This window comes from Phalacrocorax carbo, chromosome 4 (assembly GCF_963921805.1).
Source record: "Phalacrocorax carbo chromosome 4, bPhaCar2.1, whole genome shotgun sequence".
Lineage (NCBI taxonomy): Eukaryota > Metazoa > Chordata > Aves > Suliformes > Phalacrocoracidae > Phalacrocorax > Phalacrocorax carbo.
Genome location: NC_087516.1, coordinates 50,330,591 through 50,358,147, shown reverse-complemented (window position 1 = coordinate 50,358,147; position 27,557 = coordinate 50,330,591). Strand labels below are relative to the sequence as shown.

General features: G+C 38.8%; 1 protein-coding gene across 3 annotated transcripts in view; it reads right to left on the bottom strand.

Moving 5' to 3' along the window:
• TNKS (tankyrase) overlaps positions 1-27,557 on the bottom strand; it is a 149,195-nt gene that overhangs the window by 21,426 nt on the left and 100,212 nt on the right. For all 3 annotated transcript variants that reach the window (XM_064449900.1, XM_064449901.1, XM_064449902.1), the window contains 11 exons: positions 26,143-26,237; positions 23,205-23,271; positions 22,535-22,721; positions 20,355-20,476; positions 17,648-17,739; positions 17,490-17,568; positions 9,162-9,333; positions 5,388-5,467; positions 4,199-4,344; positions 3,034-3,199; positions 123-342 (listed from right to left, as the gene is read on the bottom strand). In XM_064449900.1, coding sequence (XP_064305970.1) covers positions 123-342; positions 3,034-3,199; positions 4,199-4,344; positions 5,388-5,467; positions 9,162-9,333; positions 17,490-17,568; positions 17,648-17,739; positions 20,355-20,476; positions 22,535-22,721; positions 23,205-23,271; positions 26,143-26,237 — 1,426 coding nt within the window. The remainder of the gene's footprint in view (positions 1-122; positions 343-3,033; positions 3,200-4,198; positions 4,345-5,387; positions 5,468-9,161; positions 9,334-17,489; positions 17,569-17,647; positions 17,740-20,354; positions 20,477-22,534; positions 22,722-23,204; positions 23,272-26,142; positions 26,238-27,557) is intronic.

Genomic DNA, 27,557 nt, shown 5'->3' with positions numbered 1-27,557 from the left:
AACAACTCTCTGTAGAGGACAATCAGCTGTGAAACTCCTACTATACAGTCCTGGTTTTGGTGTTTAACTTCTGTAGCCCTATCATAAATATATAAGGCTTCAAAACCTGGTGAGTCACCCACCTGCAAGATGTAGCGGTGTTGAATTTCTTCCCTGTGTGTCTCTGCAATTGATATTTTCTTGAGTACATAGCTTCTGCACTCGTGCCAGGCACCCCTTCTTGGCAGCATCTAGCAAGGCAGCATCTCCTCGCAGTAAGTCCTGGATATCTGTGTCTCCTTCTTTCACCAAATCTAGAGGAGTGTTCCCATCTCGATTCTTTTTTGTTGGATCAGCTCCATGCTGCAAAGAGCAAAGTAGAATGCTATACTGTCACAACCATGAGCAGAGCAGTGCACGTAAGCATGTCACTATTTTGTGGCACAATATAGGAGGCGGGGGATTTTGCTGACCTGCCATCATGAAGTAACAACTGTATAGATTAGTAGGCACATGAGAATAAATCCAGGAGACTGAGGCCTAAAGCACTGGTGTGCAACACGGCTGTGTGAATCTCAACTCCACAGGCAAGAATGGCAGCCCTCTGCATGAGCTGCCACTGCTTCACTTGCAACTGAAGTAGGTTCAGGAGCATATCCTGCATACAGCTACACCCTACTGTCACAGCAGGTGCTAAGGAAAAGCCAACTGCAAATACCTTGCTGGGCAATCCTTCCCTTCTCCTACAAAGTGGCTGGCAGAGGTGTTTCCTCAGCACACCTTTCTGAACTAGTGAAGCCAGGCCCTGAGTTTCACTAAATGCCACACTGCTATTGAAAGGCACTTGTTTCAGGCGGGAACTAGAAAAATACTCGTTTCTACATTTCCAATAGATAACAGCACCCAGCACCATCTTAAGCAGTTTACAGGTCCTGGAAAGTAGTGAAGAAAACATTTTGGTGGGAATGTGCATTTTGATGACTTCTGGAGTATATCTGTGCTGGTAAAACATGCATATCAGCCAGTGATAAGAACAGAGAACTGGAGCACAGGACGAGGAGGGGAACATACATTTACACACAGCATATGGTGTGAGTCATGTCCACATACAATTTTGTGGGAGGACAGCTCCTTCCCTGTTCACTCTCAGCAGCAGTAGGAAAAAACAAAGACAGATAAAGCAGAGGCAGCTGCTGGCACTATAGCTCTCTGGCTGGCTCCTTCAGAATAATCTAACACAGTGGTACAACTGCAGCCAGCAAGTCTAGCCTGCCATTTCTCACTAGGGATGCCGGCAAAGATGTGTTAGTGAGAGCCACAAGGAATGAGCTGGGGATGGGGAGAGCAGAAAGAATTAACTGCCTTGGTATTTGGAAGCAGGACAGCAATGCTCAGGGTGTAAAGGGTAAACAGCAAGGGACAGAAAGGGACAGAGTATTGATTACACAGAACCAGTTCCACACCTGTGATGCTTTTGGGATGAGAGGGTTCTTTGCCCAAAGCCTCTTAAACTGGAATGACTTCTCCAAGATATGACCTTAGAACCCTTAATTTAAAGCTCATCAAAATTGGAACTATTCAAATACTCTCCAGAATGAATATCTAAATGAAGAGCCAGTGTCTTCTGAGACCCCTTCAAAGGCATAGTAAGAAATGAAGGTGGCAATTTTAAAGAAAGGTAGTGAAAAAAGAAAGTCTCTCCGAAATGCCTGTACATTTTTGTTTCCTTCTTCAAGCAGACCAGGACAGAGAGAGCACAAGTCAGGAGTCAAGCTCAACATCCACGGCTCAGCAAAACTGCCAGCACTGCCAGCTGGCATAATAGACACAGCAGGAGAAGCCCTGAGCAAACTGCAGTGTGAGCACATATCCATGGACACCCAGAGCCTTTACAAAACTGTCACCTTAAGGGCATATTTAGCTCTTGTGCAAGAGTGATTTCAAAAAGAAAGATTTAAGCACTTTTCTACTTCCTTTCATATATCCATTCAGGATCCTTTGAACGTGAACAATAGCTACATTCCCAGTGGAATGATCAGAAAACTCCAGAGACTTCTGGTGTCTATAAAGGAACGCTGTGCTTGAGAGATTATGAGTGCTCCTATAGCTCCAGCTAACATCTGTATTCAGGTGTTACTACCGGAGCCATCATCATGTCGACTCCACAGACTATCTTACAGTTTCTACTCCAGATGTATTTCAAACTGATGTGCTACCCCCTCTGAATGTTTTTTTTGGTAATCAAGTGAAATAACTGATGAGATAGAGGGAAATAGCAGGGTTTTTCAGCAGCAAATGAAGATGGGGAAGAACCTAATCATTTTAAGACTATCCATATTCTGATTTACTCCTATTTTAAATGCTGCACTTCCAAGGGACGTGAAGTAGGCAAAGCTAAAACAGGAAATAGGACTGGCAAGAAATTATACTCTAGCACCCTCTTTTACCCTCCCACAGGAGGATATGACCTTATGTTAAGATGACTCTCAAACTCATGTTTCTTACCTGAAACATGTTGGCATTACCTCATGCTTTTTACAGGTTCTTCCACTAATTATAATGAATATTTATTCCACAGTAATTTAATATGCATTTCCTCCAGGATCTTGATAAATTATACATTAATGTAACAGTTTTAAATTTCTCACATGCCAGACACCCTTTAGGATGCAGCTTCAGGTATTGCTCTGTAACACATTCTTGTGTAAGTATTTACAAAGGTTTACTTAACTGCAGTAACTGTTCCAGAAAGGGATGAATAGGGTAAGGTTGATTTTTAGTATTTTTACACAAATTCAGCTGCTGTTTCCAGTTTGAGAGTCTTGTCCTACTTGGTTAATAGTATTAATGCACATACTGGAAAAAAGTAACTATGCTGATGATTCTTCATAAGTGAACTGATATTACACGAGAAACCATCTGACAATTCTAAGAAAATAGGTTCAAAGACACCATAAAGAACTCACTGAATACAATTAACTTTGCATTAATTAATCTTCAGCAAAAATAAACATATACGCATTTAAAGACACATTTGAGAACTCCAGCACATACTTTTAAAAGCAGCTTGCAGATTTCATATTTTCCTTTTGCTGCTGCTTCATGTAGGGGAGTGAATTTCCACAGGTCTGCCACGTTGACAGAAGCACCGTGCCTCACTAAGAGTTCAGCCACTTCGTAGTGTCCATAGGAACAGGCATTGTGCAGGGGTACCAAGCCACTAATCAAAGAGAAAGTATTAATAGCTACAGAAAATAAAACCCCATATGCAATCATCCGAAGGTCCAGTAGATTAAACTCGCACTTCCACCAGACATTATTGGTATCTTTCAGTCTTTCTGAAATTTTCATGGTTTTAGTTCCCTGCTATTAAAACATCAATTAAAACGTCATTATCATCCTTCCATTCTCATCCACGAGACTTTTAAATACCTAGCAAGCACCAATGTTACTACTTCCACAAGCAACTAACTTCAGTGCTGTTAACAACAGCCGAAAACTAAATTGCAAGAATCACTGATGTTCTGACTTGGGATATTTGAGTGTAAATTTCAGAAAAGGTACAACACTATACAACGGGTCTGATGTACATTTATTAGTAAGTGCTACACACCTGACAGAAACAGAAAGGTACCCAAACATTTATTTCAGGGAGAGCCTGAAAATTCAGTATTGGAAATGTTTTAGCATTGTAAATGAATTATCCCCCACCCTGGACCAATACACTGGAGTGAAAGATCAAATACAATCATGCTATTCTACATGACTGCTTTGCAAATAATGCAAAAACCTGTAAATGGTTTGTATCATTTAACTGAATAACTTATTAAGAGCTAGCTAACAGAATTAGAAAAATGACCAGACATAACTCAGGTTTTTACCCTATGGAATTAAAAACTAATTTTAGATCACCTGAAATAACTTAAAGGCTGCTTTTAAGCACAAAGTCTCCAAAATGGGCAAAAGGGGGAAGACAAGGATCATGAAAGACAGTGCCAGATATGTACTTGACAACAGTTTTGCCAGAAAGCAAAGTATGCCTTAATGGTCTACAAATCTCCCTACAGTGATGTCAGGAACAATGCAGAACAAGAAAAAAGAGAAAAATTTTCAAGAGAAAAACATGATGGTTACTGAAATCCAAAGCAAAATGAACAGAGGGGAGTAGAAGTCTCACACTAACAGAAAAAAGCAGAGCATATAATGGAATTAAATGTACCCTTTATCTTTGGCATGCACATCTGCCCCATGGTGCAACAGATACTCCACCACTGATACGCGGTTATATCCTGCAGCGAAGTGCAGTGGTGTTGAATGACGGCCTTCCAAATCTCTACAATTCACATTCTGAGGGCTGCAAAGTTGCTGCAAAGACAAAAGAAGAACCCAAAATCTAGTACAGAACTAAAAGAAACAATAAACCACACAAAACACACACAAACAGTCAAATAAACCAACCCCCCAAAAACACACACCAAAAGAAAAACCCCGAACACCCCAACACAAAATTTGATCCGTTTTATATTTACGAATTTTTAGAAGTTAGGTTTCAGGGAATTTCTTTCCACTTAGGCTAAGTTAAAAAAAAAAAGCTGCTCTAAATTTACGGCTGAAAATATTTCTATAACAAAGACAACTTAAATGATGGAAGCAGTATGAAGACATTCCGAATGTATTAGAAAGGGTGAGTCTCTAAATCATCAAGCACCAGGTTCAAGGCCATATAACTTTCTCCAGACACATTACCATTTTCAGCTTATGTTGTCTTCAGAAATCTAGAAATAGTGAGCTTGGCAGTCAAAGGAGCTGCTGGTGCACAAAACTACTGCTGTTTGAATATTAATATGTATCATGTTGAAGTTCGAGGTGAGAATGCATGCAGAACCGTCTACCTGCAGGCTACTTATCCCACAGACCAAATATGAAAGACAAGAGCAAACCTTCCTGTGATGCTGGGATTCCATGGCCTGATCCTTCACCTTCAGATTAAGGATAGCTTAAAATGTGAAGCCTGCTACCCATTAACAATTTTGTTTGCTTGCCTTCTGACTGAAGCATGCACCTGAGGCTGGATTCTACTAAACTCTGATTCTGAGGATCACAGGGTCCACTTCAAAGAATAAGGGCTGCATCTGCAACACTGCATCTGCAACATTGCATCTGTGTCCATCGAAGACATGGCTGTGTGAAGGACTGGGAGAACGAACAACCAAAAACTCAAGAGAAACACCTCAGCACATCTCAATGCACTACTTTCTAGAAAAAAAAAAAATGAAGAGATTTGCCTTCCCATTTTTTATGACTTGCCATCCACTGGGCACTACTTCCTCAACTCTTGTAGCAGAGGCTTCCACAAGCCTTGTACAGAAATACGAAGTGGAAAATTAACATGAATTGCTCAAACCCACCTTCACAGTTTCCAAATCTCCAGCTTTGGATGCTTCTAACAACCGATAATCCACATCAGATGTGCGCACAGGTGTACTTTCTACATAGGGAAAAAAGATGTTTTAGGATTATTTAGAGTCATTAAGTTATATTAACTTGTGCTCAACCTATTTTCCATACTGGAGCAGGGCAGGGGAGGAAGTCTGTTGTCATTTGTGAAAACGCAGCTGGAGTTGTGATGTTCAAGTTCATAGTGCCTAAACAGCTGAATAAGGAGCCTTAGTTTCAGTGTAAAACAGTCAGATTTAGAGTCTAGAGCTGTCATTATTCTGTCAAATGGAATTTCAATGCTTTGCTAATCCTATGTATGGTAAAAATGACCATTACATGCTCACTGGGACAGATTCAAAGTTTTGCTGAAGATCAAAAGCATCTTTCTCAACAATTTTAGCAAACTGCATGAGGCGCCAGTGCACAGCCAGGGTTAAGTGTGCTCAGTTCAGCAGGTGAATCACAGTCTTTGCACTCTGCACTTGTGATATGTCTCGTACTATGAAGCAGGGGCAAGGGAATGGGATTTCCAAGATGCCCCTGGCCACGAGGCGACCAGGTGCTTTATGATGCTCCAGTTGTGTACTGCGCTTCATGGCAACAATGAGATCTGTCCCTTGTTATAAACATGGGTTGGTTAAAAACAGAATCAGAAGAATGACAGTGATTAAAAGAAGACCTGTAGAGAGACACCTTTTTAGAAATATGGCTGTGAGAAAGCAAGCATGCACTGAGGGAAGATGAAGAAGTGGCTGGAAAGGAGCAGTGGATTAGCTGTCCCCTAGAGCTCTCCAGTGTTGCTTAAAAAGGAGCTGAAAAGGCAATCTTGCTCTTTAATAGAAACTGCTTTCAACTGTAGAAGCCGCTCCTCTCATGCTCAAGGATTTATGGAATAGAAGTTTTGGCAGCATGTTGCCTGATCAGAAATGACTGCCTAGTGCAAAACAAAGGGGGCATGGTGAACTTGGGGCTGCAATCCCTCCGTAAGAATGCTGAAAGAAACTCGGAGTGTTGTAACAGGCTAAACTCGTTCTAGATGGGCACGCAATTCCATCAAAAATACTTAAAAGACTTATTTAAATGTAGAGAACTGGTACTATGTCTCGGGAGGACGTAGCTGTGCAGAGAAGCTGTGAGAAGGTACTTCTTACAGACTAACACAGTCTCTGCAGAATCCAGCCAATTCCTGACTTTGCAATGTAATCTGTGACTATATCACAGGAGTGGAAAACACGTAGAAAGGGATATTTGTTTTCTTAACTAGCTATCCCTACAGAAGGACATCAACTTATCTATTCACTTTGAGGTAGTATATCCTATTGCAGCCCTATTTTCTTTTCGTGATCAGTGTTTTGTGGCCTTTTGCTACCTCTTTGACTCCATACTCACTGCAGGAAGAGGAATAAGTGAGAAGCAACTCCTACAAGCTCAGCTGTTGGGTGAAGAAATGCTCTCAGTTGAAGGAAAGGCTGAGAAAGCTCAGGGAAGAGGAATAATGGCACCTTTAATACAGCCAAAGCTGCCAACTCCTTTCCTTGAGTCTACCTCGACCCTCTGGAGCAGTTCCACTAGAAAGCAGATGGACGCAATGATCTTAAAGGTCTTTCCCAAATGATTCTGTGATTCTAAGTGATTCAGACGCATGCTGCAAGAGAAGGATGGCAGCAGGGGTTTTGCACAAGTGTTAGTGACTGTGGGCAGAGCACAGCATCCATCAAACCCCTGTTATTGGAGTGGGTTAAGATTTCAGCTCACACCTTCATCTTAAGTTATTTGCCTTCCCTTGCTCTCCCCGACAGCACCACCACCTCAGTGTCCTGACGCAGGGAGAGAATAGATGAGACTACGTCCCATACTGGATCCAAAGCTCCACTCCTTAGCAATTCTTTATCCCTTCTCTAGACTCCTGTCCAAGATAGCCATGACCCTCGCTTTGGTGAGGGTGAAAAAGGAAATCAAACAGAAACACAATCTAATTACTACAGGAAGGAGAAATTTCAATTCCACTGCATTAGAACTAGAGTAGCGAAAGGCTGCACTGAGCAAAGAAACAAAACAAATCTTACTCTTAAAGAAAAGCAAAACTAGCAGCCTTTTCTAATAAGCTTTTGAAAAAGATTAACAAGCTCACCTTATAAGCTTTCTTACATTGCATGGCCATACTCTTACCAGTTGCAACCAAAATCACAAGCAGCTAGAGTGAAGTGGTATCCCCTGGCCACTATGCCATCATGAAACTGTTTTCATGGTGGTGATCTCAGAGTTGGGAAGTAGCTCAGAATCAAGTGTGAGAAAAAAAAATCCAATACTACATGGAAAATATTTTAAGCTGTGAACTTAAAAGTAAGGTAACAATCTCCATCAAAACAACTCCAACAGTTAAAAAATATTTCTTTAATCTGATCTTACAAAAATTAACACACAGTAATATTTGGTAAATAATTTCAGCATTCATTTACTAGCTTTGAAATATAGAGAACAAAGTGTCAACAACCCAACACTACATGCAGTTTTTCAGCTTTTGAATCTTTCAGTCTTGAACACCTTCAGGGATGTAAGAGAAAGGCTGCTACCCCTCCAATAAAAAGCAGTACAGTATGACATGTGAAATTAATTTTCCTAGAAAAGGTAAATCAGTGAAAATGAATTTTTAATTCAAAAATCAAATTATTGTTTTCAGAATACTTGTACGTTTACTTTTTAAAATCAAACTCCTATTTTCTTTAACAGCAGGGGGTATGGTTGCTTACTTCTGATTCATAGCATTCTTCTCTCTCAATACACATACACACAGTCACGTGCATATTTTAAACAGGTAATGCTACCCATGCAACCAGCTATATATAACTAGCTACATCTTAGAAGCGTGTACACTTCAAAACAGTTCTTCCTTGCACTGCTGTAAAATGCCTTTCCCCCAGCTCCTGTTTTAAGGCAACATTGCTGAAAACACTGAAGGAAATGGAGTTTCTAGATACCATAGGTCTTCACATCTATCTGGATATCTGCCTGCCTTTGACTACACCACTGTAAAGTGAGTTATTTGCTCTGTAGTAACTACTGATGCAATTATTCTTCTCTGTACTTGCAAAAATTCAAATGTGACATGGATAGGGGGATCCAAACCCTCACACACTTATATGAAAAATAATGGCACCCTCTTCGAATATCTATTTACTTTTTTAATGCAAGATATAAACAAATTGTTATCTAAACAGTGTCCAGACAGATTTTATTGTGAAAGTGCTCTCTGCTGGACAAGCCAGAGATTTGAAGTAAAAGTTTAAAAGGTTTAGCAACTATAAGTATTTGTCTGCCAGTAACACTCTGCTTGTGAATATTCAAGTATAGAGTACCTAACAGGATGGCTGGTGAGAGGAAAAAGGTTTCTCACATGTTCAGCAATATTCCAGTTGCCTTGGAACTTTTTACAAAAAAAACCCCAAACCCCCACATCTGCCCTCCTACAATCTCCCTGAAGAGCAGCATGCTCTAAATCCACAAGGTGTTTATTTTCTTCCCAATTCGCACAAAATCACTGAATTGAGCAGGGCTTTTTTTTTGTTTTGTGTGGGTTTCTTTTTCTGAAGAGTATCGCACAGTACATACTGTAGAAGTGTGCACACAATGGCAGAAGGGAGGAATAAGAAAACTACTGCAAGACTCTTGCGTTGAAAAATAAGATCTGCAGCTGTAAAGGGAGAAGCTGAAGTTCAAATACACAAGCCTTTATTTCTACCCACCACTTAAAATCTGTTGCACTGCTTCATTTCCCATCTGTGCCGCTGTGAAGCCTTGTAAAGAGATGATGGAGGGATCAGAGCCATAATTCAGCAAGAGCCGGCAGGTTTGCAAGTGACCTGCTAACGCAGCCCTGTGCAATGCTGTTTGACCAAGTGTGTCCAGTGCATTCATCTGAAAAATGAGCAGCAACATAAACATTGTTAAAATTAAAAGCCCACAAGTGTCCCTGCCCTTAATAAGGGGAGCAATAAGAATTTTCTGGCATACAAATTTATCTATCAATTCCTCTGCGTTGCAACTAAACAAAACCAAATGACAAAAATAGGTAAACCACTCCAATGTAAAGACAGTTTACCACATATGCTTTCCTGCCTTTTAACAATGCAGGTTTTTTGTTTGCATGGCTAACAGACAACACAGGATCCCCAAAACAATAGTGATCAAGCTTCTGACAAATTCAATAAAGATCAACCTTGTGCAAGAAAAGCAAAACTCTCACAGGAGAGAAAAAGTAAATAGTTAACCAAACAATTCAAAGATCTTCCAGCTTCAAGGAAGTCATCCTCAGAAGGGGAATTATCTCAACATTACTCACTACCAAGAATTAAAGCAAACCAAAGATGTCAGATTAGGAACTCTATGAAAGGAAGGGGCGGAGTTTTTATACAAACAGTCCATTTCTTCCTCACTTTTTGTACTTTTACAAAATGTGAAGTATAACTAGATATAATTCTATGCAATACAAGATTGTATAAACAGGCAAAGTGGAATATTGCTTTCAGAGAGTATGATATAATGGAAAGCTATCTGTCTGTCAAGATCTAACAGAGTATCTAACTAACTAGAAGCATCTCCACAGGTTCACTATCAGAGAAAGGAAGAGAATAATAGAAAGCTTTAAAAAGTGGAAAAACACCCTCAGAAAAATAACCTTTCAAGAAGATACTTTGTACCTTGCAGTGATCCATGATAAATTTAAATGCAAAAGTCGAACAGCTTTTTTACCACTTTATGAAATGCAGAACTACTCTATATTCTCTGCAAGCAACTCAGAACCTGTTATCTGTTTCCAAGCCTACGGATTGCAGGCTGTGAACCGCATGCATAATAGACTCTATTACTGTAAAAAACCCACCTTTTTACCTTTTCAAAATCTTTGTGGTGGCGGTGAACAAAGGTTTTGCTTATTTCTCACCTAAAATGCAGCCTGCAAATCCTACTACCTTTTCCTGAAAACTAGTGAAAAAACAATTTGGGTAAGACACATATTCTGTAACTAAATTATTTTGATTAGGAGGGTAACTATGTAGAAAATATCTACTACCAGATAGGGTAAAAAAACTTAAGTAAAATACCTGCAAAATACCAAAAGTATCAAGCCACAGGAAAGAACAAAGAACTACCATATAAATAAAGCGGAAAGTGATTCTATAGTGTTTTAAATTCTTCTATATCCCTGCAAGCTAGTAAAGCAGGAATTTCTCAGATCACAAACCTCTCTTGCAGGAAGATGTACCGGAGAACAGTTCTGCTTTCTTCTAACCATGCTCAGCTCATGCTACTCTAACGGGATTTCCCTAAAAGTTTTGTTTTAAATAAAAACTTACTGCTATCATAAATATTAAGTAGATGCTGAATGTCCCAAATCCATCATTTTGTTCAGATGATGATCCTCATCTGTTTCAGGACACCGGATACCTTTCACCACTGATAAGTGCACAGAGAACAGCAGAAGTCTGGGGCTGTACAGGTTCAGTGATGGTAAAGGCAGAATGAAATGAGATGTGCGGATTCTGGAAGTAGCTGATAACACTCCGTTCACTCAAGAAAGAGAATCGCAATTAATAACTCCTGTAACACTGAATTCCTGTGTTAAACATTCCTGTACTGAACAAATTGTTGAAGAACAGCAGCAAGGCATTCACGCTGCACAACTCAATACTGGCTGTGTACCTGGAAAAAGTGTTATTATTCATTTGAAAAGAACACTGGCAGAGTCATCAGATCCACCATCTCACATGTCGTATGCAGGTCTCATTTCACCTCCAAATAATTATCTTTGCCAACAATCGATTCTTGTGGCAGAAGAATGCCAGCCATTTGAAGAAATGCCTGCCTACTTCTGGGACAGAGGGCTGCAGTACGAGTTGAAGCTGTTCTTTCCCTCAGGAGCCGATTTAGGCTTTGCAGGGCAAATTCACGGGGAGTATGTTCACTTTGAGAGGCAGATCTGCTCTCACCAGTCATGCAGCACTTGTCTAAAACCAACCCAAGAATGTACTGCGCTAAGGCTGAAGGCAACACTGAAGGAAGGATTTATTTCCAAGCAAAAATCAATTTCAGCATTACAAATTGAAATACAAACTGAGATTAAACCCTCATAAAAATCAAACGTGGTAAGATGTAAGCCTGCCCAATGTCTAAAACCATATATCCTTTCAAATTCAAAGCTAAAGTTAAAACTCAGTTTGACAAAATGTAAAATATTCAAGGTGTACTGCCTTATTTGTGAGCTGAGAAGGCAGGTTGTTCCAGCTGTACTAACAAAATCTGTGAAATATTCAACTGGGTCCCCTTTATAAGTAGTATGAAATTAAAAGGCTGCAGCTCTGAATTACTTGAAAGACAAGTTTTCTGCAAGGAATTAAAAATGACATATTTGACAGCTTTTATTCCACAGCACACCAGCTCTGAATCTTGTTTCTTCCCCTCTTAGCACTAAAACAGCCACTCCACTGTTCAAACCGCAACATAAAAGCAGGATGCAGTTATAGAATGAAAAGTGTTTTTAAGTAAGGCTTTTCATGGAAAGATACCACCCTATACAATATTTCCCATGGAAGAATTCCTTCTGTTCTTTCCTTTTATCCCTTTCACTTCCTCTTCCCCATCCTGAATATATGCAGTAGAGAAATCAAAATGGTCGTGTATCAGAGACTGGAGAGATTTTTCATCCCTGCACTGCTGCTGTCTCAGAGCAGCATACACAGCTACAGCAATATTCCCTTGGCTGCCAGGCATTTGTGGCAGCTCAACAGCTGCGACCTGTTCAAGGAAACGCTTTTTGCAAGACATCATAAGCATATCAACTTTCTATTGATATGGGCATCAAATGCCCTAAATAGCCTACTACTCCTTGACACTACAGCAGCACAAATGCAACAGCTTCCAAGCACTGCAATTTTCTCTGTGAGATCTTTCTAAAAGATGTATATTTTTAAAAAAATTTTAAAAAATCACACTTGAAACTTGTGCTCTGCCAGCCATTCCAGTATCAGGGTGTCCTTCCCTGCACAATGTAGGCGTTCTAACTGCTCTCCTGTTGCATTTCTTCTGAAGACAACCTGCAGTGTCTTGTGTCTTTGTGCATCACTAACAATAAACAAGATAGGAGTGAAGAGAAGCTGGTGGCAATTTCAAGCTCTGTCAGAAGAAAAAAACCCACACTCACCCCCCCCCCCAAAAAAAAGCTTTCACACTGAAAGCTCCTAAATGATCCAGCCATATGTTCCACAGTTGTCCCTCTCCATAAAAGCTTATCTTAATGTCACTAAGTTTGGATGTCTAAGCGTTGAGAAAAGTTGAACCACGCAATCGTAACAGATCACACAGCTCTTCATGGTGTTAACTGTCATAGTTCAAAACCTGCTGCATTTCTGAAAGGAAATTTAATTTTTCAATGCTTATTCTTTCCTGAGAAAAATCACACCTCTACCTGAAATGTTGGAAGTAGATGCATTACACAACAAGGTTATTCAAAACCATTTAAGTCTGTTGTGTCAATCTAGATGGATGGTGACCATTGTCAAATCCAAGATCGTGAAAGGCTGGCAACATCCTGCTCCAACACAAAGAAATAAGTGCATTATGCAAAGATCCATAAAGCCAGGTCCTTCTAGCAGGGTAGCACGAAGCCATTTCTGCTACCATCATGAATAGGGACACTATCTGTCTAACATTACTTTAAAAGGCCCATTTCCTCTTGCAGAAGAATAGTCTCGACATTATTATTTAGAAACATAACACAGTTAAACAAATAGCATTCATAACATCTTCACACTTGCCCAAGATACCAGTGAACTTGCATGCTTGCAGGTCTGTCTTTCCAACAACCATTCCAGTTCAGAAAAGACTTTAATCCTTTTATTCTGCACTGCTAGAAAGCTGAGTGTCTGAACATATTTAATTTCCCATGTATCTGTAAATTCAGACAAAGAGCTAGTTAAAAGACACATCCAACTATCTAGCAATACAACGAAACAGGATGAAAGCCACTTTTTCATTACTTCACCACCTCCAAATGATTTTCTTTTTAACCAAAGGATTTCTACCATCTTCAAAGATAAAATCATGGCACTTGAAGACTTGATCATGGGTCTATTAAAAAATAGTTTAAGTTTGAGGATCCTTTAAAGATCCTCTGCTTTAATTTTAATAAGGTACTTTGAGGATATTCAACATCAAATAAGCAGTCGTGTGAAATGCTGTTTCACACTGCAGTTCAGGCAAACAAGTAGAAACGGGATATAGCATTTAAAACCACAGACATTTATGATCAAAATTCTTGAAGAAAATTTTAAGAAACCCCAAGGTTTCTCACTTATGCTTTAGATGTACAGTTGACAGTCAACTTATGCAAACTCAAGTAACAAGCTAATGAAAATATCTTCATTGACCATAGAATGGGCATTGCTTAGACATACCATACCGTGCTGTTGGGGAAGTCATGTGTACCAAGGACAACTTCACAGTTCAAGTTACAAATCTAGTTTGTGTCCTCAGTAAGGGCCAGCAAGAGACACCAAAATAAGCAATTTGTGGGTATAGGTTGACTCTTGGCAATACTAGTGTTCTTAGAACTATTTCTGTAAAATAAGTCTAGGTCAAGCACATGTTATTCAAGCAGTCTTCACTTTCTATTATAGTATGACATACTTCAAACAGCAAATTTACACAGTGATAAGATTAAGGATAATTACATCCAGTTCCAAGACCATGAACCATCTCTCATTCACCCCAAATTCCCTAAACCAGTCTTCACCATGTTTCAGCCCATCTCCCAAACATACATACTTCATGTTATCTCATACTGTTTGACACAGATCACAGCTGCCTCTCATGAAAACAGCAGTTTCTTTATTGCTAAAACAATCACAAATTATTTTTAATCTACAAAACTTTACATGACGTTGTCTCCTAAGTCCATTACCGATTTTTTTTTTTTAAGGCTGCCTGCCTTTTGGCACTGTATTTCAGAAGAAGAAAGTTCAAGTTGCTTTGAAGCCCCAGTTACTCATCTTTTTCAAATAGTTACACTCTCTATAATCAGTAGTGGTTTCCACAGAAGGTAAACTAAAGCTGACTTATACAGTACTTTTCCTCTGATGGAAGACATGGTTGCAAAGTAAAGAAAATAGGGTAGGTCCCATCAATCCACACTACACTAAGCATCTGATATGGGATCACAATGGAACTGAACGTATTGAAAGGGGGAGGGCTGGTCAGTGACTGGTTGTGGGATAATTTTGTTTTCATATTTTCATTAATGATCTTGAAACAGGAGAATGCTGAAGTGCACGAATATGAAAAATTAGCAAGAAAAAAGCTAAGAGATTCTTTGTGTACTACAAGATTACAGAAAGTGTCTGAGTACTACCATGTCACATCTATTAAAAAGGCAAACACGATCCCAGTATGCGTTAATCCAGCATTTATATTAGAGATATGGAAGTGGCACCATGTAAGGCAGCGGGGGAATGACTTCTGTTCTTGTTGCCTGAGCTCCAAGATTTCCTCTGGTGCTAGTAAAGAGAAGGGCTATAAGGATGATTAGGAAATGGCAGTGTTCTCTTATGAGGGAAGACTAAGTATTTGAGGCTTTTGGCCTACCAAAACAAAGGCTAAGAAAAATGTTTGTTCACTGCAGATACCTTAGCAAAGAGCAAAGGAAGCATTAAATGGAAAAGACATATTTAAATGGCAGAAAAGTACTGTTCAAAGGACAAATGGATATTCACTGTGAGGCTGCTATTCCAGGGGAACTAGATTCACCAGCTCACGAGAACCCTCTCTTGCAAAAAGTACAACTAGACAGGATCAAAAAGCTTAGTACATCTGACTACATCTTATGAAGTAACTAAGATTCAAGGCACAGAAAGAGTAAATAGGAAGAAAAAGCTTCCAGAAACACAACAAATGGGAAAAAAATCAAAAGCCTGTGTTGCGCTTCAGGGGTTAAAGCTGCCATGTCCCAGCAATCAGAAACAAAGACATATCAATGTTAAGAGTGTCTGATGAACTCAATGCCTACAGTCAAAGCTTGAACAAGAGGTCAAATGATAACATGCAAGCAAGACAAACATTTTAGAGTGATTAAATATGCCTAGTTAACCAATTAATACTCTAGAGCATATCCCATCCGGGAACTTCAAAGTGCTTCATAAGCCTTAATAACCTACCTCTGATGAAAAACCATGATTGCATTATGTACTGTTTTACAGCTAAGGAACTTTGGACACCAATAAAGAGGGACCTGATCTATTGCAGTATGGAAATAGACACTTAATTTTAACTATGAGTGGTCTCCTGCCATTCACTTAAGTGCTTTGCTAGATCATAAACGTGGATGGCTATCCTCAGAACAACATAGCAAGCATATAGCAGGATATGGACAAAGAATGAGTTTTAATAACCACATGTACCTCTATTTGCACACTGCCAGCTGAAAAAAAACCAACCAAACACACCACTCAACATGGTTCTGTAGATAACCATGGGTCACGCACCACCATCAGTTAGTCCACAAGTGACTCATGGGGTCATGATTTAGGAACTCCTGCTTCAGGACATAAAAGAATTTCAAGCTATCGTGAGACTGTGCTACTGACCCAAACAATAAAATTGGGCCATTTCAGTAAGGATGAAATCTCTGAGCTTCCTCCTAACCTGCCTACACAGAGCTAGGTTTTCAAGGGAGCACTAATTCAAATACCTACAGTATAGTAGCAGGCTTTCCAGAAACCCTCAGGACACAAACTTGTGCATTTCAAAGCAGGTAGTACTTGGTATCAATATGCTTGAAATTCCAGTGCCTACCCAAGTACCATCAGTACTGATTTCATGTGCAAAATCAGATCCATAAATCCATGAAGTATCTATTCCTATGCCAAAATGAAATTTTTTCACTTTCAGTGCATATGTATGCTACTAACAGTGAATCTGGTAAAATGATAATGAATGGGTTTAATGATTATAACTGAGACCTCTGGCTCTGCTTTCTCCCTGGGTAAAATCTTGGTATGTCACCACTGCATCAGGACTCTCTGCAATAAACTCTGTCACGGTATTGTTAAGCTATTTTACGATGTCATTACAGTACTACGGAAGGAAACCAGCTACTGAAATCTGGCAATGAACTCTCATATAGGCTTATAAATTACAATTCACTTGTTTCAAAATAAAAAGACTTAGTATTAACTATGCATACAATTAGATCACTCGCACCTCCTAGCATGTCAAGAGTGACACACTAGATTCTTTGAGTCTTCATCTCCATTCAGGTAGCTAGAAATGAAGAAATATACCTGTAATAAGAGAGTAATGTGATCCCCCTTAAAAGCAAAAATAAGGAGTTTGTATTTTAAGCAATGCAAAGAAAGCGCCCATCAAAAAGTTTGAGAAAACGAAGTAGCTAATTATATCATTACCATGAATGTCAAGTTTGCTGCTAAAACTTAGAGAAAGATAATGCTGAAATGCTTCTGAATGATGCTTAAAAGGCATCCTAAACAAAGTTATACTTTCCCCTGCCTTTAAGTAATAACTTGCTGAACCATGTGTTTCTAACTAAGCTTCACCATGTGCTCACAAATTACTTTGGTCAGCACCTATCAATGTCTAAAAGGCATGGCGAAACAATCTGACCAAGAGAATAAGAAGCAAGCAATGGCTAAGGGATGCCCAAGCATTAGACTGCTAAACTCAGTGCCAAACTTGGCCACAGCGTATTTTCAAGCCAACAAGATAAACCAACAACAGGCACCTAGATGATCACATTTATTAGAAATGAGTAGCAAGGTTAATTAAAACCAAGTAAGGTAGACTCCTAAAGCCTGTGTTCAGATACTTGGAGAGAAGACCTAATTTTCAAATGGGATTCCTGAACATCCTGTATTGATTTAAGATAAACACACTTCAAGGTTAACATGAAAAGCACAAGGCATACAGAAGAAAAAGTGACAACTATCATAAAAATCAACACTGTATTTAACCAGTGTAACCCTTCTTTTTGCCTTTTACCTTAAACAAAATGATCTAAGTATATTTACCTTGGCTCCATGTTTATGCAGAACTTCCATGACATCATTATGAGCTTTTTCAGCTGCAACATGCAAAGGAGTCATGAAACTAGAAAAAAAAAGATATTAGTTTTACATTCCTAGTATGACAGAGTCCTTTGAAAAATTCAAAAATTTCAGAAACCTACTCTTTGTTTTTCTCATTAACATTTGCTCCTTTCCTGAGCAATAGTTCTGTAACTTGCTTCCGCTTGGGATGCACAGCGGCCACAGCACAGTGCTGCAAAAAAGTAAATACAAATTATATTTCAACTACATGGATGACAAAGAGTTTTAAGATCTATTACTTAATCTCTTAATTATTTTGATGAACATCAGACTACAAAGTTTACAAACAGAATCCATCATATTTCTGCTGAAACATAGAACACTGAAGAAAATACAGGCTAGTGATCAACGCTAAACTATTCTACTCAGAAAAATTATTTTCATTTTAAAGCTATTTGTCACTTACGAAAAAAGTGGTGTGTTCCCAACTACATTAGCAAGATTTTGGGACAAAACCAGCACATAATGCACAAAGGAGGTAAAGACAAAGGGCTTGAAACAGCCTAACTTTCTACAGAGGGACTGTGAGGGGGGTCCATTAAGATTCTGCTGCTGTTGTCAGATCAACATGACTTTTTAATGTTGCTTTGTTTCTTCTTCTATCAGTATGTACTGAACTTGTTACCCTCATGGCAATTCTGTTATGCACCCAGTTAAAAATTATGTAATAAATGGGCAATCAAGTTCTCTTGGAGTATCTTCTTTTCCACGCTATGAGAAAGAGACCTCTTTCCCACAGTGCTTAAGCCTGCCCTTGTGCTAGGTGTACACACCACACAGCCCTTTGTTAGGTGTAACTTCTGAATATGGCTGGGGTCTGCTTGTTGGTTTGTTTGTGCATTCGGCACCCAGAAGTGAGTGCTTTATTCCCTTCTTTTTTTCTTTGATCCTCTGCAGAGACTAGACTCAATCTGTCCTGACCTTTTCAACAGTGGCCCTACCAATGCATTCCTGACACCTGAAATTACAAGCATGGTTCCAGATAACGTGAAAGTGATGCTTTAAAATCAGTCCAGAAATGCTTGTCTCAAGTTTGGATGCCCCAAGATAGCAGACTATGAGAAAGAGGAGATACTTTTGGATATTTTTGTTTATAAGTTTACCCACATTTTAAACCAGTAACCTGTAAAAAGCAGGTAGCCTCCCGGAACCGAGTTCTCAAACTTTCAAACAGCAAAACAATAGCCTTTACAATGGGACAGACCCCAGACAGAATGCTAGTAAGTAGCAATAGTATTGATAACCATCTTTTGCCCAGTTTTAGCCTTCACTATGAAGTAACTGCCACCTCAAGTTTCCACACTGCTGTTAGTCAGCAGAGCGCGTCCAAGTTCTGCAGAGGCAAGCTTTGTAAATAAACATTAAGATCAACTTTTGCTCTCAAAAGCAGCAGTATTTTTGAGGCTTTACAGATAATAACCTATCTGTATTTCCTGTCAATATGATAAACCAGCACTAAATGCAACACAAATGCTGAAATATTGCCAAAACTCAGAGCAAACCTGAAACACAAACCAGGTGCTTGCTTTGGCCTTTGTGGGGTAACAGGGCACAGACCCCAGTGCCCCATGGTAAAAGATACCATGCTTAGGACAGGAATAGCTCAATTAGATTGTACATAACCTCATCTGATCCTGGAAGCTAAATCCTGCCACTTCGGTGGGAGACCTCTTGGACAGCTCAATTATGGGAGGCAAAAATTGAGAAATCACAGTCAAACTCTTACTGAAGAGTGAAGCAAAGGCATCAATGAGCTAAAATATCCCATTTTGCCTAGCTGTCTCTACAGAATGAGCAGGTGGAGAAGAGCAAAGAACGGGATAAGGCTACGAAGTGATCATTACATAGCTAAAGAGATGCCACACATCAACAGCTGATATAGTCAGGAAGAAACGGATAACATCATCCCAAATTTCCTACTGTCTTCATGTTCAGCCTCTGAATGGCTCTTCTCTGTCTTGCTTCTAAGTTCAGGCTAGGATGCTAAGTCCTCCATGGAGAGGACAGAGCATATGGATGCTTGGTACTCAAAACACACAATGTTCTGATCACAATCACAACATTTATAACACTAAATATGCAGTTGTGTGCCTGCAGCTGAGACCTACCACTGTGAAGAAAATGTTCCATCGGAATAAAAGTATAATAATTACAATGGTTTTAATAATACCACCAGTCCCTCTCAACTTCAACATCTTCACTGCATCTGGGATACTGACTGTGTTCTTTGCCTCCCCTGTTTCTTCAAAAAATGAAATAAGAGCAGGATACTGCCAGGAAAGTCTTGAAGACCCCTGTTTCCATAGCTAATGTGGTATTGTCAGTACTATTCCAATCCTGTAAGACCCTGTGATATACACCTAGCATCTATGTTCACCACAATTTTATGTACCCTATGAAAAAAATTTGTAATCCAAGTTTGCCCACCTAAAACATTAAGGAAGCACTGGGCCACTGGAATAGATTTTAACCCCAGAAAAAACACAGCAGCTGACCAACAGAAAAAGACGGTGATGGGGAAAAAAAAAAAGCAAGAGAAGTGAAAAATGAACAGGTGAGGAGTGGCTGGAGGGCTTCTGTAATCTACCATGAAGAAGAAAAAGCTATTAAAAAAATTATTTGGTGTTTTTTCTATAATGGTGATTTAATTTTTATATAAAAAGTGTTTGATGGCAAACCTTCAATCTCAGATGATGAATATATTTTTATAGTGTAGAAATAAAACTCCTCAACTAGCACTACTACCAAATTTATCATAAAACAAATGGATTCACTGTATAATCTCACCAGTGCGGTCTCATGCGACTGTGGCTGCTTAAAATTAATGATCTCCAAAGCAAGTGTCTTTTTCACTTTGGCTAGGTCTGCCTCTCTGGCTGCTTGCAGTAAAGAGTGTCCTTTGAATTCATCTGTTGGAGGAAAAAGATGTATTTAATATTCAGCAACATGCTACATATTTATAAGTGTTATTGGAGAAATGTAGCTATACTCAATTAAGAGGAAATGAGTATTTCTGTACATCTTCAGAGAATAGCTGAGCTGGGACACAGAACATGAAGCACGGTTTACTGAAACCAAAAGGACATTCTAAAGGAGGGTGGAAGTGATTCCTTGAGTAAAATCCTTATAGCTTTTCTCCCTCTTATCCTCCACCCACTTGATATGAAATGCATATGTGACCTCTGAATTACCTCTGTGTGTGTTCAAGTGAGCACAACGCTATTACATGCTCTTCAGGAAAAAGCATGACAGTTGCTTTTCAAAAACCTCATTGTATTTACAACTACAAATAATACGAGGTAAAGCCTGAGTAAGTATATATAATTTATGTTTTACATATATATAAAAATTTAAAGATAAAATATTAAACTATTGGTCTTAACAGAAGCTAACTGGCTAAGCATTTGAAGCCAGTCTGCTACAAAGATGAAACAGGTTTTGATAGCAGCTATATTTTTGCAAGTAGAGAGAGGTAATTTTGTTATTTTCAGTGTGACATCTTGTTCAATTCAGCAACTAGTTCATTTTAGTTTTAAATAATTTTGAATTTGAAACGGACTGAAAGTTGTTTCTCTTAAAATGTACAAATGAAAGGCAGGTTAGCAAGAATGACGTCGGAACCTGGGAACTAGGGGGGAAAAAAGCTCAACAAGCTCAGTAAAAATATCAGTATTTTTCTTTCATAAACAAGCTTGAAATGCTAAGCTTGTTAAGAGGGGCTTTATTCTCCCACCTTTGTTTTAAAACCTGGTGCATTTATGGATTTAGAAATAAAAGTAAATATATTAACTTTTAGGTTTCCAGTTCAAATAGAATTCAAATTTCTTTGTAAACAAAGATTATTCAAAGCACAAGAACAAATAAATCTTGAAATAACAAATAAATGTAATATTATTCCTAAAGTATAAAACCAAAGAGCTCAAGAATATACTAAGCATGTTATTTTGTGTATGCAAATACAGGATGCCCCATGAAGATACTGTCAAATTTGGTATAACGCTCACATTTTTGTACACATTTCAGCAGATATTAATGGACATGAATCTTTTCACACTCCACTCCAGGAACTATAAACACAGAAATAAAACAAAGTTTAAATATATTTTTTCTTTGCTTGCTAATTTAAATAAATGGTAAATTCACGTGCCTCAAAGCCAGAATTATCTCTCAAGTTAGCCCAGAATAGAGTAGAGAGCTAGCTAAAAGATATTAATGCCCTCCTCTCTTCTCCTAGAGCAAAGTTTTCTGCTGCACATGATCTCATCACTTTCACATGCAAAGAATAGTGAGAGACAACAACCTGACTAGCTGTGATTGTCAGTAGTGCAGGATCACACTCTTAGTGTGTCAGGGGACTTCTGCTATACTGGAAAAGTGACAAACAAAGTCAAAAGCTTATTTATAATTGAGTTCAGAATCTACTTCTCAAGAAGGAAGTTTCTGTAACTTCATAATGCTTTGTTTCCATACTTGCAATAAAATGTAAAAGATAAATGACACAAAATTATCTTTTACCGTTTATAACAAGAAAAATAATGCCCAAATCAGGGCAAAGGCAGATAAATTCAAATTGGAACTGAAACACTTATGCAAACAACATAAGGATTGCAAAGACCACAAAACGTGGTGCTGGAATTTCCATCTCCAAGTTTGCACACCAAAGCTATCTACCTCCTGGAGGTTACTCTAAGTGTGATACAGAGCAGTGACATAGAGGCTCCAGTATGACCTAACTGGACTTTAAGCATAAAACCCCCCCCATGGTCACTGATTCAGCAGTGTCTTAAACATTTTAAACCTAAGAAAACCAGGCAATATCACAGGCAGCGTATTAGAGGTATCTGCTACTTCAAAGTTGAAGTTACTCTGCTGCTTTGCATCTACTTGTGAAGTATGACGAAGCTGGCTTGAAAGTAAAGCTCCCCTTTACACCCACTGAAAACTGTTTTCAGGCTGAAAACACTCACAGGTCAGTCTCTCCCTTAGCTCAGGTGTTGGAGCCATATCGACCGCGCTCTTGCCGTGGCAGTTGACGAGCGTGGGATCTGCACCGTGACTCAGCAGGAGGGAGCAGACCTCTACACGGTTCTTGGAAGCAGCCTCATGCAAGGGGGTAAATTGCCAGAGGTCCATCGCATTCACACAGGCGCCATGCTAGCACAGCAAAGAAGGCCTTATGTTATAAGCAATCATCTTCAACAACTAAAAGCTTAGACTTTCATTTCATTATAAAAACTGGTTCCATTCTTTCATACATGAACACACACACAATTACTTATAAAAATACGTGTATATACAAAAATACTGTTGAATCCTCCAAAATTAGCCTGTATGGGCTAGTTTTTTAGCAGAACAGATTTTTCCACAGAAAAATTCAAGCAAGTGAAACTTTACTATCTGTCCAAAGAAATTAGGTGGGGAAAACCCCACAAATACTCTACCACAGAAAGACCTAAAGCTGCAGGCTTCTGAAATGACATACAGGATGTTTGAAACCTGTTCCTACGGGGGTGGGGTGGGGTGTGTGTGTGTGTGTTTGTGTGTAGAAATTCTTCCTTTTCAACTCTGGCAGAAACAGTTCATATCTCACCTAACACATCTAAATCTACAGTAATTACTTTACATCCTTCTGCTTACCTTTAGCAGCAGCTCGGTAACCTCATAGTGTCCGTATGAACATGCATTATGAAGAGGCACAAGACCGCTGTATGGAAGAAGGAAAATGACAAGTTTATTTAAGGAGCATTTTTAAAGATGGAGGAACAATTTTCCCTCTACTGAGAGATGAACAGAAATTTAATTACATCTAAAATATTTAGATATTCAAATATTAAAAAATCAAGATTCACAAACTAATGGAAATATGTAACCTTCCCAAACAACATGTTACTTAAGATCTGCTTTTTTTTTTGTCCTAACAGGCCACAGATGTTTTACCCCCCACTAAGATTAGCTTTAATTGGCTTCAAAATGATCTTTCTGAAGCTAGTAAGGGGGGGGGGGGGGGGGGGAAGTCCCATTCCACATTCAGTTTGCTCAAGAGAAGTCACTGTTCTGCTTCTGCCTAAATATGAACTCCTGTTTATTTAAAATGCTACATGAAGGGCAAAACTCCCCAGATACTGCTAACGAAACTCCTGGGTATATTATGATGATGTACAAATATCCATAGAAAGCAGACTGAAATTGCTGCTCCAGACTGCAGAATGACCTGATTTCAATCCTTTTTTTTTTTTTTTTACAGTGTAACCTATCTAACTGTGCAAGATATCTCTAAGAGAGTCCCTGTAATTTTTGTACAGCTGTATTACTGGAAGCCATACTTAAAAGTGATACTAGCAAACTAAATAACAGGGATCTAGTCATAAGCACAAGATGTAATAAAAAAAAGTGAAGCATAGAAAAGGATGTGTGAAGAGGACAAATATTAGAGAGGACAAAGTAAGTTTAATTCAAGCCAAGCAAGACAGGCTAGTTATAGCTCAACAAATCAGGATGCATAATACATTGAAAACAATAATTAACATTTTACCATTTATGAAAAATACAGGGGATGATTCCCAGATTGCAAAATCAACTCAAAGAGCATTAGGACAGCAACTACTAGACAACAGGGTAAACTTAATTTTAAGGTAGATGGTCTCAGAAGCCGCATTGCACTTGTCACAGGAGAGGGAAATTTGTTTTGGGGAAATTTTTCAAACTGTTATTTTCTATTGTTACTTTTCTTAGTTACAACTTAAGGGTGTATGTGTGAGACAGAGAGTATCGAGACCCCAGAGCACCCAAAAACCCTGCCCTCTTCCAAAACAATGGTCATCTAAGAGGACTGACGTCTTCAAGACATCATCAGCAAAGACAGTCACTGCAGCAATCCACCTGGCCACTTCTGCAGCATACCCTCCCGTTTTCCAGCACATTGTACTTTGTGCACAACAGCAGCAATGCAAAGACAGGACCAGTGGAAAAAAAGCTGCTTCCTTGGCTGTGGTCCTTTTTGGAAGTACCTAGAAGTGATGATCATTTTGAAGATGCAGCACAGTTCCTCAGGACTCTCTCTGAAGTGACCCCATTAAAGTGAATCTAACAGGTCTATAAAATCAATGTAACCTAATCTAGCTCCATAAATGATAAATTACATTTATTTATAGCCTATTTGCTTATAATTTATGTATAAATAAGAAACAGCAAGGAAAAACAAAACACCACACTGATTCTAAATGTGTGATTCCACTAAAAATAAGTGGGAGCTTACTGGGTTGTCAGACATTTCTAAGTATGTTTGGGTTGTTTTTAAGTTTAATAAAAGTAAGTGTATCAGTTTTCCTTTCTTTCCTTCCCTTCTCCCCTCTGCCCCCTGCTCAGGTTCAACTTAATTACTTTTCACACTTCACATACTTTCCAAGTATATAATTCAAACCTCATTAAAGCATCTACGCTGGAATTTTCTACCCAGTGATGCAGATATTTCAGAAATGTGTGAAATAGCTAAAACTTTCTTAACAATGCTGGATCTACCTGAATAGGTATTACACACAGCTTTACTGTGGGGGTGTTTTGACTTACATAATGTGTCATCATGCATTTCACAATAATTCTGATAAAAAAAGCCATGTGAATGTACAGGGGTGAGTGTACAGACAAAAGTGCTACAATCAGTCAATCTTCAAAAGTTTAAGTACGCTTGGGACTGGTTTTGGAAATTAAAAAAAAGAGAAAAAAGCAAAGATCTTATTTTAAAAGCTCCTTTAACACTAGGCTGGACTCAGCAGAAAATGAAGATATAGGAAACACCTCAAGTTTGCTGATGGGGACAGAACATGTGCTCATTGGTACCTTACTTTTGTGGACTCTGAACACAAAATGCATGCCTTTAACCAGAGGCCCAATTTCTACAATGTTAGGACTAAGCCCTCCTATCGGACCACCATGAGAATCATCACCTTAAGAGTTCAGAAATGTGTGGCTGAGAACAATGTACAACACGTATCATTCCAGATTTCTGACTGCTGTGCGCTTTTTGTGGGTATCTTACGTAACTACCATCCTAACTGCGAAAATAGAAAGTTTAGCTTCTACTAGACCTTGACTTTTGCTGGCAACATCAACCAAGATAGATCTCCAAGGACTGCTAGTTGTGAGCACAAGCATTATTGATATTACTTGGAATTACATCCATATACACGTGACAAGATAATGAGACTACAGATAAATTTTTCAATGCACATTTCTTTACTAAGCCCAGGTATCTTCTCCCCATCACCTTCCCTAAAATAATGCTATTAGTCCATGATTTCACAGAGTAGTCTGTGCATGGAAGTAAAGAATAAGGTTTGGAAAAAAAATTAAAAGTGTAATAGAAGACTTAGAACAAGTGCGATCACAGCTAATCTGTTACGGGGGCTCTAACAAAAGTTTACTTATGATGAGCCACACTCAGATTTTGGAAGCAGATGTCGCACTCTCAGCCAACTATTTGAGATTGTGCTGCAATGTGAAGCAGAGAAAATCCTTCATTTTGATTCATAGAAAACTACTGCTGCAAAGATACAATAAATCAATTAATTTTACGTACCCTTTGTCCTTTGCGTGCACATCTGCACCATGCTGAAGCAGAAGTTGGACTATTCGAACTCTGTTGTAGCCTGCTGCTAGGTGTAAAGGAGTGGACTGCAAAATAAAACAAGATGAAGAATGGGAGCCACGTAAGTTTGAAGTCTTGCACTTCCTGCTGTTTGAGTACTCCTCATTTCCCTTAGCACATTGGATCAAGGTAAGTTATTCTTCCCTTATTTAATTAGCCAAATTAACAAATACACAGCACATACATGCCCTTCCTCTTGTCAAACCAAATAAATGTTCCTTAAGGTGGGAAAGAATCCAAGTATCACCTCAGGCAATACCAAGCTCATAATTTAAAGTTAATTTTAATAATGGCTCAAGTTTGTTTTGGTTTGGTTTTTTTGTTTTGTTTTGTTGGTTTGGTTGGGGTTTTTGTGTGTTTGGTTTGGGTTTTCTTTTTTTTTTAATGCTAGATTTTTTTAGAATTAATGAACAAATTTATGCAGCTCAGGCTACATACTTACAGGTTACAAAACTGCTCATATGTACACTTGTTGGAACAGGTGCACTAGAGGCAGACCGCAGAACAAAAATAATGCATTTATCCCATAGCAGGAATGTTTGTCTTCAGCTCTGCACTAAACAAGTAGCCATACATGTTCTGTACTGTGCGGAACAAACTGTATGCAGGTTGCAGTTTCCTGCAAAATACATCTTCAGCAGTAATGCACCATGAGGCATAATAACAGAGTAATAATAACACCTAATTCATAAGAACTTTAACTGAAAGCTTTTGAATTTGACAACAGTAACCCCCCTTGAAGTTTATTTTAAAAGCTTTTTATTATGAAACAAATTTTGTATGCTGCCTCTGTCCAAAGGAACTGATTTCTTACACAAATGGGTGATGTTGTTTCCTCCTTCCCAAGGCTGAGAAGCAGAGGATTTCAAAAGATTTATTTTGTGGCGTGTAACCACACATTACAGTAAAACCCTACACATAAACCAGCTTGAACACATGTGAAGACTTACATATCTCACTGTATTAAGCCAAGTTACTGTCAGCAGTAAAGCATTATTATACAGTATTACAGGTGAGACAACACATTTCACTACTATCAAGATTTAAGAAAAAAATAAAAATAAATGGTCTCATCTGCAGTAAAGAGCAGCAAGGACTCTATATCCATAAACAGTAAGGATTTCCAAGAATTAACACATATTTAGTATTACTTGGAGTAGTCTGTTTTACATTTTACTATAGTCTCAACACTTTGATGCTTTGCTCCAGAAAGAGTAACTACTGACACCTACCAAGCATCCTATGTACCACAATAAGGACACAGCTTGTGCTGTCAGAAATGACAGCACACAGGGCACCTCTAAGAAAAAGCCTGGGTAACTCAGTATATTTGATGAAGCAGTGAC